The sequence below is a fragment of the Phocoena phocoena genome, chromosome 3 (assembly GCF_963924675.1).
Source record: "Phocoena phocoena chromosome 3, mPhoPho1.1, whole genome shotgun sequence".
In the NCBI taxonomy this organism is placed as follows: Eukaryota; Metazoa; Chordata; class Mammalia; order Artiodactyla; family Phocoenidae; genus Phocoena; species Phocoena phocoena.
In genome coordinates this window covers 136,378,419-136,394,876 of record NC_089221.1, presented here as the reverse complement: position 1 = coordinate 136,394,876, position 16,458 = coordinate 136,378,419, and the positions used below count along the sequence as shown (strand labels likewise).

General features: G+C 36.5%; 1 protein-coding gene across 1 annotated transcript in view; it reads left to right on the top strand.

The window, feature by feature from the left end:
• RNF145 (ring finger protein 145) overlaps positions 1-15,766 on the top strand; it is a 62,257-nt gene extending 46,491 nt beyond the window's left edge. Inside the window, exons 7-11 of the mRNA XM_065874323.1 lie at positions 1,621-1,761; positions 4,286-4,468; positions 11,668-11,815; positions 12,745-13,101; positions 15,383-15,766. Coding sequence (XP_065730395.1) covers positions 1,621-1,761; positions 4,286-4,468; positions 11,668-11,815; positions 12,745-13,101; positions 15,383-15,766 — 1,213 coding nt within the window. The remainder of the gene's footprint in view (positions 1-1,620; positions 1,762-4,285; positions 4,469-11,667; positions 11,816-12,744; positions 13,102-15,382) is intronic.
• Positions 15,767-16,458: the final 692 nt, after the last annotated feature.

Sequence of the window (16,458 nt, the reverse complement as noted above, 5' to 3'; positions counted from 1 at the left end):
TAAAACAAACCAACAAAGCATGGCAAACAAACTGAAAAACAAAAAGAAGGGTTTTTTGCAGCCAGGAAATAGAAACTAAAATCAATAAAATGTCTCATCGAGGGGAGATGGGAAGAAAAGTTTTATAAATTTCCCAGCCTCTTTCACTTCCCTAAAGCTAGGTTGAAACCTTTTGTTTTCTTTAGTATGCTCTTGAAAAATAGCACCACACATTTTTTTAAAGTAAGAGAAAAAGAATGTGCTCCTCTTGAAAATGTAATTAAATCATACTGTTTGGGTAAAAAAGATTTCTTTAAAAATAGACACAAGAATAGAGAAATTGTTTGGACATTCAGTAAAACTTTCAGACTTTTCCAATGGGAATGAAGTAATATTTTTAGTGTTATTTTTAGCCATGATCCTCATATTTTTAAATTACTGGACAATTTGTTGAAACATGGTATATAATGATTTTTCTGAGAAAAATATCAAACATTTCAGAAATTAGACTTTTAAGAATGCCATAAAATTATTTATTCTTTAGCTGTCAGCTACCATGATTGGTAGATATTTTGGCTCCTAATGGAAAACCAGACATTTTTTTCCTCATCATAATGCACAGTGGTCTACGTAAAATTAGATGTTTTCACATAAAAAGTAACTTAAAAACAGTTGTGTAAGAAGGATAGCCGTGTAGCAGAGGCATGGAGCTACATAGTAAAGGGCAGATACTGATTTGCCTGAATGAATTCCTCATCCATGCAAGACATTATTCACTGAAATTTCAAAACTTGATACCATGCTTTGAATGTTTTTTTATTAGTTGCTTTGTAAATGCTAAATCCAAATTATTGGTACATAATGTTACATATATTTGCAAAATACTTGTGAAATTATTCTCAAATGTGTTCAATAAAAGTATTGAATGTATTTCTATAAAATATGAAAGTATTTCCAAGGTTTAGTGCAAGTCCAGTTCTCCTTATTAAAAATTGCTATTAAAATTATTTTGAAATGGTCTTGGGCTATATTCTTGGACATGCTTTTGAAATAACCCAGAAAAAACCTGCATTTACCTATGCCTAAATTAATTAAAATGTAAAGCACCAGTAGCATGGAAGACATTGTTGGAGTGAGAGGAGTCAGGGGCTGCAGAGTCTGCACAGGCCCTACCCCATAGCAGTTTGGTCAGAGAAGGAGTTTTGACAAGGAACCACATTAGCAGTACAGTCTGATCCATTTGAACAGCCAGAACCTTTCAGAAGAACAATGGGCAACTATACACATTTCTTTTGAATATTATCAGCATGTTAATTAGATTTTCTTAAGGTTTGAACAAGATTTAAGCCTTCAGAGTTTTACTACCTTTGAAGGAGATGATAGTTAATAAAAATAAAAAAGACTGTGTTTCAGATTTGGTGCTATGTGCTGAATATTTGCCAAAGAGAAAAATGAGGTTAGGATACTAATAAGAATGGATTTAAATTATTAACAGAGTGGTTAGGTGATTTCATCTCAAATTTTGGGTGTTTTCATTGAGGATCAGATCAAGCTTGGTGGTTATTTAAAGGCCTAAGATGTTTCAATTCCAAATAAACAATTTTTATTGGACAATATTTCCCCCCCCGCCTTTTTTTCTAGTATTGCTGAATGCTGCAGCACTCCTTACTCACTTTTGGGTTTGGTCTTCACGGTTTCTTTTGTTGCCTTGGGTGTTCTGACACTCTGCAAGTTTTACTTGCAGGGTTATCGAGCTTTCATGAATGATCCTGCCATGAATCGGTAAGTTCTTCACCCTGAATAGCTCTAGACATTTAAATCTTATGTAACTTGAAGAAGGAATGATGAATTTCTTTGTTGATGAATTTTAGAGGAAATGGAATTTTGAGGACTTTTTTTTTGGAATGGTTGCAATATTTAGATTAAAATACTATGAAAAAATAACTAAATTTCTGTGTATAAAAGATGTATTTTTATTATATGTACATAACAATGTATATTAGACACTTTCCTTTCCTAGATTTATTTAAGAGATTTTTGGATAGCTTGCTTTTTCCCATTTGACGTTTGTGTTGCTCTGTTAAAATCAGATTTCTAAATTTGATACTTTCTTAAAGATTTTTTTTTTATGTTTGAACATAATTTTGATACTGATTGAAGTTTCAAAGGATGCATTAATGAGGATGCAGAATAGTTATTCCAGTTGTTATTAAATCACTAAGATCAGGTATTAGGAAACTACTTCTAGAACTTGTCATGATTTCTGTTATCTGAATTAACATAGAGGTTTAATGGTTTTATTTATATAAGTTTATGTAACCTCTTCTTAAAGTATTTAAATTTTTATGGAATATTTCATGATTAGTAGATGCTGAGTACCTTGTAAATTGAGGGGAAATTTTAATTTGTTGTATATTAGTTTTTTAATGACAGAAAAGAAAAAACCTATGCTCTGTAATTTTCCTGCCAGTCCCAGCTAACACCTTTATAATGGAAAAAGGGAGTGGGGACAAGACAGAAAAATAATTCATGTTTAAGTTCACAGAATTCATACCATTCAGAAAGCACAAAATGGAAAATGACAACTTTCTTCCCCTACTTCCCATTTCCTCTCCCCAAAGGTAACAGCTGTAGATGGTAATTTAAAACATTTCTTATAGGGAAAAGTATATATAGTCTTTTCCACATACTATACACATTGTTCTGTACCTTATCTTGTCACTTAATATGGTTTAGATAGGTATTTTTGTTTTGTTTTTAATGTCAACACATACACCTCGTTCTTTTTGATGAATGCATAGTATTGCAAAAATAATGTATCTTTTTTTTTTTGCTATTTAAAAATAATGCTGCTATGAGTGTCTTTGTTCATGTCTCTCTTTTTAAACCCTTAATTAGGAAAATTTTAAACCAGTAAAGCTGAGAAAATAGTAAAAATGAACCCCTATGTATGTACCTGGCACCCATCTCCAGTAATATGGCCAGTGTTGTGTGTTGTGTGCCCCTGTCAATTCCACCTACCTTGTCCCATAACACCCCCTCCCTAGCTGCATTTGTTTGGAGCAAATCCCAGATAAAATATTATTTTACCTCTAAATCTTTTAGGAAAAAACCATAACTACAATAGAGCATTCATTTCTGATAGAAGAATTCCTTGACATCAGATACCCAGTTGGTGTTCATATTTCCCTAATTATCTGTCTAAATTTTAAAAAACATTTTGTTTGCTCAACTCAGGATCCAAATAATGCCCATGTTGTAGTTGACTGGTATGCCTCTTAAGTCTCTTTCAATATTTAGTTTCCTGCTATCTCTTTATTTTTTCCCCTTTAATGTTATTTGTTGAAGACATCGGATTGTCCTACTTAGTTTTTCAGTCTGGATTTTACTGATTGTATCCCCATGATGTCACATAATATGTTCCATTGTTCACTTTATCTCTCAAATCTATGTGTGTGTGTGTGTGTGTGTGTATGTGTATATATATATATATATATATATATATATATCTTAAAAATCTATATATATCTTTTGTAGTACATCCATAGGGTAAATTACTAGTAATATTATTGAATTGAAGGGTATGTACATTTTAAATTTATTAGCAATTCTTCTCCAGAAACATTTTACCTGTTTATATCTCAACATTAGTCTGCCCATATTTTTTTACATTCCTTGTCAGTACTTGGGTCATCAGGCTTTGAAATATTTGCTAATTTGTGTATCTGAAAACTGTACCTGTCCTTTGCTCATTTCTCGTTTATTTGTAAGATTCTTTATAATTCAAGTCAATAAGATAAAAAGGTCTTAGGACTTTGTATATATTTTCCATATGGAAATTGAATTTCAAAAAAAGTATTTTTGTTTACGTCTCTCGTTCTTATGGTCTTCTTAAATAGACCTTCCCTACTCCAAGATTATAGAGACATTCACTTGTGGTTCTCTATTTTATAATCGGGGTATAGCTCATGATGTAAATATGTATATAATTCAGTGGATATCTAAGAATTGTAGGAGTGTCTAACTCATAAGCCAAGCCTGGTTAGAATACTTTTATTTATCTGAGAAGTTGCTTTTTTTCTTCTCACTGTATGCTAAAATTATAGCTATTATGTTTTGCACATGTAGTGATACATTATGCTTGTATTTTATTACACTGACATTAATATTCTGATCAAGTTCTTTTGTCGAAGTCAGAATAGATCACAAATATGTAATAACAGTCTAAGCCTTTGGATTATTTTCCCTCGGAATTAAAGGTGATTCTGATTATTGTTTATTTTTCCAAAAACGTGTGCTTTTCTAGGGGCATGACAGAAGGAGTTACGCTGTTAATCCTGGCGGTGCAGACTGGTCTGATAGAGCTGCAGGTTGTTCACCGGGCATTCCTGCTCAGTATTATCCTTTTCATTGTTGTAGCTTCTATCCTGCAGTCTATGTTAGAGATTGCAGATCCTATTGTTTTGGCGCTGGGAGCATCTCGAGACAAGTAAGAAACTTCCTAAAAGAAATTTTTGTCATATTGTTTACATAAGTTTGTTGTCTGAAGATCTAGGTATTGTTTAGAGACAAGATGGATAAATAATTGGTATTAGCTTATTAGCAAGTTTACCTTTTTATTTTTTGTATGTATTTGACATTTCTGGGTTTTTTTTCTCAACATTCTTGTATATAAAAAGTCACATTAAAGGCCAAGTAATTACAAATCAGCTTTTTCTTCTTCAGAGAAATGTAGTACTTTTTTATACTTATACAGTTTTAAAATTAAGAATGTAGAGCATAAAATTCAGCATAGTAAATATAACAAATAATATACAATTTTATTCTGTGCAGTGCTAAAGGAGAGGAAGCATTGAGAGAAAGGGCAAATGAAGGAGAGAAAAGTAAAGGTTTCAGACAATCATAAAGATAGGCATTTATGGGGCTTCCCTGGTGGCACAGTGGTTGAGAGTCCGCCTGCCGATGCAGGGAACACGGGTTCGTGCCCCGGTCCAGGAAGATCCCACATGTCGCCGAGCGGCTGGGCCCGTGAGCCATGGCCACTGAGCCTGTGCATCCGGAGCCTGTGCTCTGCAATGGAAGAGGCCACAACAATGAGAGGCTCGCGTACCGGAAAAAAAAAAAAAAAAAAAAAACGATAGGCATTTATGGAATAACAGTCTCATCTGATGGCGTTTTGCAACTAACTGAGGCTATAATGGGGGTTCTTGACACCTTATGGGACCAGCTGGATTCATATTCATCTCATATTACGGAAATTTTCATAAGGAATAAAAGTCAAATTATTTGGCTCTTTAAGATACTATGATGTAAATATGTATAATTCAGTGGATATCTAAGAATGGTAGGAGTGTAACCTACCTAATGGTAGGCTTATGGTAATTTATACAAGGATTTTCTATAAGGAATTGCTTAAAACTCAGTGCCACTATTTTTTTCCAGCATGCTTCTACACACTCTGATTATTGATTATTGAAATACCCGATTTAATTGCTTCCTTGGTGGTGCTTTATAAGTAAGGAAATTAACATTTTAATTATAGTTAATCAGATTTATCTTTCTATCCCCATATCGCCAAACATTCTGAAAACTTGTCAAACCCATAGAATGGCTGAAAGAGTCAATTTAATTTAAATAAACTCAAAGCTCTTGGATATGTTTCAGATAATTTTAATCATTATACTTATTTGAGATTTGGTTTTTAGGTTTAAGGTTTCTCAGTAGAAGCATTTAAGATGTTGAATTCAATGGTGAACTTAGTTAAATAGTCACTTAAATTGGGGTTTTGACCTAAGTACAGTTAATATTTTGTCATCTCTGGCAGTATACTTTAGTATTATTAATTATACCAATTAAAAGACTGATATAATACAATAGAAAGTTTGGAAAAGAGAGAGAAATAAGACCATAATTTCACTGCCATAGGCACCAGTAAATTCAGTTCTGGGTCCTTCCAGGGTGCTGAACTAGCATCATTACTGGCTTCTTCCTCCAAGATCAAATACAGAGGAAATTTAGAGGGAAAGAAGCAAGACTGAGAAGCCCTGTGTGTTGGTGTGGAGTGGTTATTTTGGATTGGTGTCACTGTTGTTACTCATGTCTGTAGCAGCATTAATTGGCCTGAGGCAAGAGAGGCTCTTGGCTGTGACAGGATGAGATAGGAATGAACAGTTACAGTTCTGTTCTTTCTTCTCTCCCACTACTGCCTATGGTAATTAGAATATACAATCAACAGTTAAATGGCAGTACTTTTTAAAACAAATGAAATGGAAAAGTTGTGAGAAAAATAAAACTTATTAGAGCTGACTTAAGAATTAAAAAGCTTGGATAGTTCTGTTAAAGAAATGGAAGCAAATGGTAAACATCGTGACTCAGATAGTGTTATAGGCAAGTTCTACCAAACTTTGAAGGAGCAGATATCCCTGTTTTAAACAAATGCTTTCAGACAATAGAAAGACTATCCCCCCACCCCTGCTCATTCTTTGAAACCAGTATAAATCCATATTGAAATCAAACAGACAATTTGAGAAAGATAAAGTTTATTTCACTCACAATAGGAGATACTGTGAAGTTTTTATAATAATTGGCTCAAGTATAGACAACTTGACCAATGGAACAGAGCCCCCAGACAGGTCCGTATATATATGGGACTTTGGTGTATGGCCAAAGTGGCATGTTAGATGAGTGGGGCAGGTGGTTCTCTTCTGTAATGTAGCTGGAAAAAAATGGTTTCTAATTGGAAAAAGGTGGAATTGGATTCCTGTCTCACAGCCGTAAACAAAAGAATCAACTCCAGAATGGTAGAGCCTTAAATGTCAAAATAAAAAATTAAATCTGCATAGAGTAGTATATTTTGGACCTTCAAGTAGGAAAAAAAAATTATTAAACTGATGGAACTGGCCGTGAAAGACTGAGACTAAGAATGACTATGATTATGAAAGAAAAGAATGATAAATCTATCAAAATTAATAACATTTTCTAAACCTAAAGGAAACTTGTATTAGAAATGATAGTTACAAACCTGGGAGAAGATATTTGTAGTATTCACACTTCCTCAAGAATTACTATCAAGAATATATATGTAAATAGCTCAGATTGGTGAGAGAAGTGGATAAAATACATCATCAGGCTTTTAGTGAAAGTGGAAACAATGAATATGAAGAGAGGTTCAGTGTCTTTAGTGGTCAGAGAAATGTGAATCAAGACTGCTGTGAGATACTGTTTTAAATCTGTGGAAGTGGCAATGAATAAATAATAGAAAAGAAGGAAGGAAGGGAGAGAGAGGAAAGAAAGCTGATACCTAGGGTAGAAGAAAACATAGGTCCCCAGATATCCCACGTTTCTGGTGGGAGTGTAAATTAGTGTAATCGCTTTGGAAAACAGTTTAGCATTGTCTCCTCCTATGTAGATACTCAAGACATTCTTGTGCATGTTCAGGAGGGACATGTAGAAGAATGTTCATAGCACAATTCACAATAGCAGAAACCTGGGAACGAATCATATGCCAATCAAACAGGAAAGGGGGTGAATAAATGTGATAGTAGTCACAGTGGAATGTTAAAAACATAGTGATGCATTAAACATTTTGAATGATTCATAGCAATATATAAAGTAAATCCCCAAAGATGACAATATAGAATGTTTTGTTTTGTTTTGCGGTACACGGGCCTCTCACTGTTGTGGCCTCTCCCACTGCGGAGCACAGGCTCCGGACGCGCAGGCTCAGCGGCCATGGCTCACAGGCCTAGCTGCTCTGCGGCATGTGGGATCTTCCCGGACCGGGGCACGAACCCGTGTTCCCTGCATCGGCAGGCGGACTCTCAACCACTGCACCACCAGGGAAGCCCTAGAATGTTATTTTTATATCAAAAACAGAATTTTAAAATGCACTCTTTAGGAGTACATATGGATAAACAAAACTGTAGAAAGGGAAGCAAGCAAGAGAGTGAAGAGTGCAGGACTCATGAAATGGTTTCATTGGGTGGAGGGAGGCAGGACATGGACTAGGCTGGCCTGCCACATGGTCCAGGGCCTCTTTTGTACGGGGAGATGGGTTCATGAATGCTTGCTACATTTCAGGTATTTAAAATAGCTAATTGGATTATGAACTAATAAAAAAGGGGGACATGCACAGACCAATAACGATAGTGCATTGTGAACAGAGGATTGTGATTAATTCAATTAAGTGTACCAGGTTTGTAATTAATTCAGTTAAGTGTACCATTAAAAAAGGAAATGGAAAAATTTCCTAATTCTCACATTAGGTTAACAATTAAAAGGTAATATTGAAACTCTGCTTCTCTCTGTCGTTAAGGAAGTAATTATTAGGGGAAAATCCTCACACGTCTTGGTGTTGCTAGGACTGGAGGTAATTTCCAGTGTTTAAACTTAAAAATGTGTCTCAGATAGTTTTAGCCGTAGATATAATTGTTACTTTTATCCAGGAATTTTATTACAGTTGTTAGCAAGGAATTTTACAACTAGAGTCTACTGTATTCAAATGATATAGCAGATTTTCAAATTCCGCTATTCGTTTTTGGTTTTTTTTTTTTTTTTTGGGGTTACGCGCGCCTCTCACTGTTGTGGCCTCTCCCGTTGCGGAGCACAGGCACCGGACGCGCAGGCTCAGCGGCCATGGCTCATGGGCCCAGCCGCTCCGCAGCATGTGGGATCCTCCCGGACCAGGGCACAAACCCATGTCCCCTGCATCGGCAGGTGGACTCTCAACCACTGCGCCACCAGTGAAGCCCCACTATTCATTTTATGTTTAATTTTAAATTAGATTTTTATTGAATTTTAACTGCTTAAATAAGGATAAGTATGTATGTAATGTTTGTGTGTATATAAAACATAGAAATCAGACGTAAGTTTAAAACTGTTGGCATCATATTATATTTACTTTTTCTGTGTACATGTATAAATATATGTTTGTATATATATGTAAATTATATAAGTGAATCACAGAATCACAGCTAGCTTGATTTTGAAAAATATATTTAAAGTTTTAAGGCAAATTGCCCTATTATAACTACTGCCTGCTTTTCTTTAAAAAAAGTAAAAGTTTGGAATCTCAAAGCAGGGCTACTGTGGCAGGTTTATATTTGTCCCTTAACTTCTAATAAGAAAAATGTGTGACAAGAAAAGATGTAAAACACTTTCCAAAGTGCCTAGATTTAATTTTAACCAGAATAATAATTTACTTTCTTATCAGACTTGCTAACTGTGGACAGTCCCACACAGTATAGCATTTAACTTAGTGTGGTTATTTTTCCTCCTACCTATGTTGTAGTAGAGTTAAAGGTAGGCAGGATGATTTATGTTACTCTTCTGTCTCCTTGAGATACTTTACATGGACTTGAGAACATATCACAGATGCTGATATTTAATTAAAACAGCATAATTATTGTGGCTATGAGCTTTAAACTATTTTGGTTGAAATTCACGTTTCCTCGTAATGTTTTTAAATAATCTGTGTTTGTTTTTATTAGAGAATCATTAAATGATTTAAGACTTGATATTCAGTTTACATAGATTGTAATTGAGTTTTTTTAAGAGAGGAGATGGCTGTTTGGGGCTCACGCTGATTTCTTTCTAGATTTGTGATCCTTATGTTAAAAAATTACTCCAGCTTTGGCTTTTATTTACCAAGGAAATGGAAGTATCTAGCATCTTTTTTTTTTTCTCTTTAAACCCCTGTTGGGGTAATAAGTCATTACATCATCATTTGTCTTATAAATTGGATATATAAAGTAAATAATAAACTTGTAGGGGGTGGAAATCATACCTTTTTTATTATTGCACAGAAAGATTTTTTCAAGGTTCTGCTTAAGGCACTTGTTGGGGGAGGGTTTTGTGTCATTTTTCTTTTAGAAGTTGGTTTACAATCTATTAAATTTGGGGTATATTTAAGGAATGAGCTGTTAGAATAGTACAATGTACGAAGAGCTAAATAAAAGAAAAGATTATGTTCCTTCTCCTTTTGCCATAACTAGGGGACTCCTGCTGTGTATTCCACTATTGACAAGGAGGATTCAAGTGGAATCAGAAGCTGAAATCTAAGTCTAAGAAATTCCTTGACTTGTTGGGTGTCTTAAAAGCATAAAGTTATACATGGAACTGTTCTGCTGTGTAATGACCACAATTAACTTTTGTCCTGCTTATATCATAGGGCTTTGCACTTGGGTGGATAGATGGGTAGGTAAGAAAAGGTAGTAATTGATGGAAAATAATTTGAAAAATATCAAGCAGAGATAAGTTTTCAAGTTTTATTTGGCACTTATTTCAAACAAGCCTCTGTGCTTAGGAGCTGGAGTTATCCTATTTTTGAGGAGATTAAATATGGGTGATAAGACTTTTTAAAAATGTGTGTACATATATAAAATATTTTTATTTAAATAATAAATATAAAATAAAAATATAAGTAAGAATGTTTAGGTGTATATGATACATAATGTATAAAATATTATATATAAATATCTATATATTGAAGCAGTGCTTCAATTTATTGTATGATTGGTACAGATGTTAAGAATTCTGAGAGGGTAGGTGATTCCTGGGGAAAGGATATCATTACCTGTATAAATATAATTGTTTAGCTTGAGCTAGTCTAAAGCGTTTAGAAAAGGAGAGAGTGGGATGCAGGCATTTCTGGTGGAATTTTTAAGAGTGCTTGTGTTTTTTTGGGAAGAGAGTTAACCATCTTTGCTTGTAGTGAGGGACAGATGTTGGCAAGTTTGGACCAAAAAATTGGGAGTGATAGGGACTTCCCTGGTGTCACAGTGGTTGAGAATCCACCTGCCAATGTGGGGACATGGGTTCAAGCCCTCGTCTGGGAAGATCCCACATGCTGCAGAGCAACTAAGCCTATGGGCCACAACTACTGAGCTTGCATGCTGCAACTGCTGGAGCCCGTGCTCTGCAACAAGAGAAGCCATCGCAATAAGAAGCTTGCACACCGCAACGAAGAGTAGCCCCCGCTCGCCGCAACTAGAGAAAGCCCGCGTGCAGCAACAAAGACCCAACACAGCCCCCGAAAAATAAATTAAAAAAAGGCTAAAAAAAAAAAAATTGGGAGTGGAGGACCTAAAATGCCAGGCTAGGAAGTTTAGAGAAGGTATTGACAGTATTATGCTAGCAGAGCTTTAGAACGATTAATCTCTCTAGGAACAGGGGCTAGAAGGGAAGGAAGATCAGCTAGTAGGTCTTAAAGTGCAGTGGTTCATAGTTTTTCCCCAACCTCAACAGATGTGAGGGGTAATACCCCTGCTCATTGGAGAGCCATTCCTCTTAGTAACACTGCACTCACGGCTGCAGAGATTTTCATCCAGGGTGGTGCAGGTGAGGAGAGGATGTCACAATTTAAGACAGCACATTACTGTTAAAATTGTTGAAGCTTAATGCTATAAAAGCCTGACATCGCTTTGAGATTGCTTGGAATGGGAATGAGATTGAAAGCAAACTATTCAGAAAAAAAAAAGAATTGGTGGTACTTGTCAATTGACTGAGTGTGGGGTGTTAAGAGAAAAGGTGCTTTGAAGCCTTTGACATGACTTGCCCTGAAATCTAGCACTGTGACTGGCATGGAGAAGGGTGTGCAGTAAAATGCTGTAAAATTGAAGCATGGCACAAGATTGGTTAGTTGTGCTGCTAGGTGACAGGCATGTTAAAAGGATACTTTTCTTTCTCTAGGAGTTTATGGAAACACTTCCGTGCTGTGAGCCTTTGTTTATTTTTACTGGTGTTCCCTGCATATATGGCTTATATGATTTGCCAGTTTTTCCACATGGATTTTTGGCTTCTTATCATTATTTCTAGCAGCATTCTCACCTCTCTTCAGGTAAGCCCAGGATTAATTAACTTTATATAATAACTCATTTTCTTACTTTTCCTTCCAGGAAAGGAATTAAACTTTTTCAAGATTAATGATGATAAGTGGTCTATTTAGGTGATTACTTCCCATCCTCTTTACTAGAATGCATTACATTTATTTGAGCATAGGCGTTAGAAGGTAGGTTATTAAAATACTAAGCCTATCTGTCACTGTAGTTTTTTTTAATCAAGGTAATTAAACTTTGCAATATCTCTTTTTCAAAATGGTATGATACAGAACTGTCACATAAATCTTAAATAGATAAGTAACTATAAAATATTAAAAGATTTCAGTGCTTGTTTGGAGCATATTTTGCCCACTCAAAAATATCCATAGTTTCATAATGTATATAAATAAATGATACCTGTGTATGTATTACACGGACATGATATATACTTTACACACACACACACACACACACACACACACACACACACACACACACACAATGTTACCATGGAATGGATAAACTTACTGTAACTTAAAAGTGTATCTTGGCTGCCTAATCAGTAACAAGTAAAAGAAAAATGTAGCACTGGCAATAAAGATTTATTCATTGTTTCTTGTAGAAGTAAAGGTTCTTTGAAAGTTGAGGAATAGATAAGAGTACAGAATTAGGAAATTTTAGATAGAATTGTGAGGGGTTTGGTGACCAGGGGAAAGAAGGAAAGAATGTCAGAGAAGACTGATTACTAATCAGAATCATTTTAGTAAAGTTATATCTCAAGGTACTTTTCAGTATCAAAGATCTGTATTACTGAGATCACCCACATTTTAATTGTACCCCTGTCTCCTATGGATATGAAATCTGGTATACTAAAGATATTAGTAATGTGTTATCACTTAAAGTCTAGGAAAAACTTTATTAGTGATTATATACATCTGTGTTTTTTCAGGTTCTAGGAACACTTTTTATTTATGTCTTATTTATGGTTGAGGAATTCAGAAAAGAGCCAGTAGAAAACATGGATGATGTCATCTACTATGTGAACGGCACTTACCGCCTGCTGGAGTTTCTTGTGGCCCTCTGTGTGGTGGCCTATGGCGTCTCCGAGACCATCTTTGGAGAATGGACAGTAATGGGCTCAATGATCATCTTCATCCATTCCTACTATAATGTGTGGCTTCGGGCCCAACTGGGGTGGAAGAGCTTCCTTCTCCGAAGGGATGCTGTGAATAAGATTAAATCATTACCCATTGCTACGAAAGAGCAGCTTGAGAAACACAATGATATTTGTGCCATCTGTTATCAGGTAACTCATACAGTAAGAAGCCATTTGGGTGGTTCATACCATGTATCCCTTACAACTTTAACCACATTATACAAATTCAAGTTAAATTTCCAGGCAGAAATTATCTCCTGGGTAAAAAAAAAGTGGGCCTCAGATATTATTAAAGACCTGATAAAATATTTCCATTTTATTTCTAAAGTAAGTTTTAAATTTAGTTCCTCAAGTTCTAATTTATTGTTATTTTCAACATTATTGCTCACCCATAAATAAAGGAAAAACAGGTCAGGTGTATTTTATATTTACTCCTGAATATACACACATACACACACACACACACACACACACACACACACACACACACACACACACGTGTACTATCAAATACATACTATCATTCAGGAGTCAGCAACTTCTGAAAAGTGGTGTGCCAAGATTCTGACTCTTTCCTTCTGGTATTTCCAGGGTAGGGAGTAAACGTTCATTCACTTGGCGTAGGTGGAGAGAGTATGCGCTTCCCTGTGGGCTGAGGTATATCTGAGGTGGATGCAGCCTCTGTGTGGAAGTGGGGGGCAGGAGATATGGCAGAGGCACCCAGTTGGTGTACATTATGGTTGGCCTCCCTGGCATCTTTGGCACGTGAGCCCTCAATAGCTGATGACTGCCTTCTAGCAAGAATTGAAAGATAGTATTTAAATCAGCTTGGAAATACAACAGTAACAAACAACAGGCCTAGAGTTTAGTCACCAGTCACCTGTGCAGGAGGGTGATTGAGTAGCAGCTTTTTACAGCTAACTGTACTGTTGGAAGTATGGGCAGAAATTCTGGGCCACAGCACAAACTGTTCCTTTCAAATCACTCTTAAAAAGTGTGGGCTGGTGGAAAAAAACTATAGATAGTGTCAATGAGTATACAGGAGAGGTACTTGCTCCAAGGCTGCTTTACAGTGCAGATGGGATGTGTATGTGTTTGTGCGTGAAGGCCATCTAGAATAAGAATTTTTCCTAAGAGTAAAATTAAGCTGCCACTGTTTGATTGTTATTAGAGCATACTTTTGGGTACTAGCAAAATAATATTTTCCAGGTTGTTTTTGCATTTGGGGGGATTGAGGAGCAATGTAGATTCCCCGAAAGTTAAGTGGTCATTGTCTTCTTTTGGGTCCTTTGTGCTCGGTAGCCTTGTTGTATGCAGGGCAAAGCATATCCAAGACAGATTTGTGGCATATCAACTGCAGCAGCCTATGTCTAAATATACCATCTCTGGGATTTGAGAGTCCTCTTTTTGTATTTCCTGTTGTCACATCACTTTTTTTGAGGTGCTTGAACTACCTGCTGATATCACACTGAAAATAAAACTCAAATTGCTTACCTTCCTAGCTGGCTGCTCTTCCTTGGATGGCTTTCTGCTTAAAAGTTGACTCCCAGGTGTTACCAGTTCTTGGCAAGGAATTTCTATTATAGCCACAACTCCTTGTTTTGGGACTTTAAACAAAATTAATGGTTGATCAACCAAATGTATGTTGTTACAATTTAAACTTCATATCCCTAGCCTTCCCTCCCCAAATATATCTTACGCAAGGACTACTAGTGCAAAGTATACCATTTCTTATTCCAGTGGTTATTAAACTTAAGTGTGCATTAAAGTCACATGGGTGGCTTGCTTTACCTATGGATTTGTGAATGCCATCTTCAGATATCCAGTAGGTCTGGGGTGGCCCCATAATATGCATGGTTAGCCAGCACTCCAGGTGATTCTGATGCACTTTGAAAAAACACTGGCTTATATCGTGAAAACTGGGATGTACATTGTCCCTAATGAAGTTTCCACTTCCTTGCCAATACCCTGGTGTTATGTGGCTGATTTTGTCTCCTTGCCAATAATCTCATCATGGAATAATGTGTTGAGCTGCGTTGAAGGAAAAAAGTGGAAAAAATCCAATCTTCATCAGATTTCCTGAGGTTATAATTATACTCATGGAGACCCAGTGATCATACTGCTACAGTTTTATAACCTTTGTTTCATACTAAGTCCGAACCCCGTTACGAAGGTCGTTTCTTCCTCATTTTTGGTTTTTACTTCTTTTTAAAAATTGCTTAGCCAGTGGTTCATGTATTATTTGTATAAAAGGGTCTCTGATGGCAAGAAGATTATTACAAAAATATAAAATGAGTTTTATTCTAAGATCTGTGTTGCAAATTTTCTCTGGAGAATTTGTGAGAAAGAAATGTTGGAACTAGAACTCGAGCATAGCAGCAAAGATTTTAGATAATAGACATTTACGAATTATCTTTTTCCCCCATTTTAGGACATGAAATCTGCTGTGATCACACCTTGCAGTCATTTCTTCCACGCAGGCTGTCTCAAGAAGTGGCTCTATGTCCAGGAGACTTGCCCTCTGTGCCACTGCCACCTCAAAAACTCCTCGCAGCTGCCAGGGTTAGGGGCTGACCCGGTTCCACAGCCTCCTGCTGGAGCTGAGCAAAATGTGCTTCAGGAAGGTACTGTACCCCCAGGCCAGGAGCGTCCTCAGGGGACTGGGGTGCAAGAAAGTTCTAGGGACAATGACGAGTGCATTGCCAGAAGATCAGATAGCCAGGAAGGGACTTGTGATCCCAAGGAAACTCCTCTTAGCGCAAAAGATGCAGCACATCCTGTTGAGGTCAGCCTAGAAGAAAAGCAGCAGGAGTAATGCTTTGCTACTCTGGAGGAGAAGTTAACTCCCGATGGAGTTCGTGCCCAGATTTGAGGAGTGAATGTATGAGGTGATTAGGCAGGAAACTTGACATTCCAAGGATCTAATCCAGGAAGTACTCTCAGTGGAGACCACCTGCTTTCATCCCCTTGACTTTGTGGGAGAAATTTTGCAAAGTATGCTAATCAAAATGTATTTATATACCCTATGCTGATGTTTGGTAGAGGTTTGCCAAGAAAATTCAACCTCAGCAACTTCAGAAACGGCCCCTGATTTGTAAGGGATAAATAAAATCAGATTTGAGTGTCTGCAAGGGGCTAAAGAAAGGAGGATAAAGAGCGTGAGGACACCGTGGGAGGAAGCAGGCAGAAGTGGAACTGATACTTCACTTTCTATGGGACAGGACCATTCTTGTTACAGAGTATGAGTGGTGACCAGCCCTTTTCTCTACCCCCTTTTCCCTCAGTTAATTGGAACTCAGTCAGGTGATTATTTGTACAGCACTGAAATGAAATCAAAGACGTAAAAGCATTGATTGTATTCAAAGATTGAAGCACGCTCATACTTCGTATGTGCTTTGGGGGAGGGGGTGGGTGGGCACTTGGGCCTTGCGGGTGCATTCATGTAATCTGAGACTCTTGAACTTTATGATGGAGTCTTCAATATTTTGATGTATATGAAACTTTTGT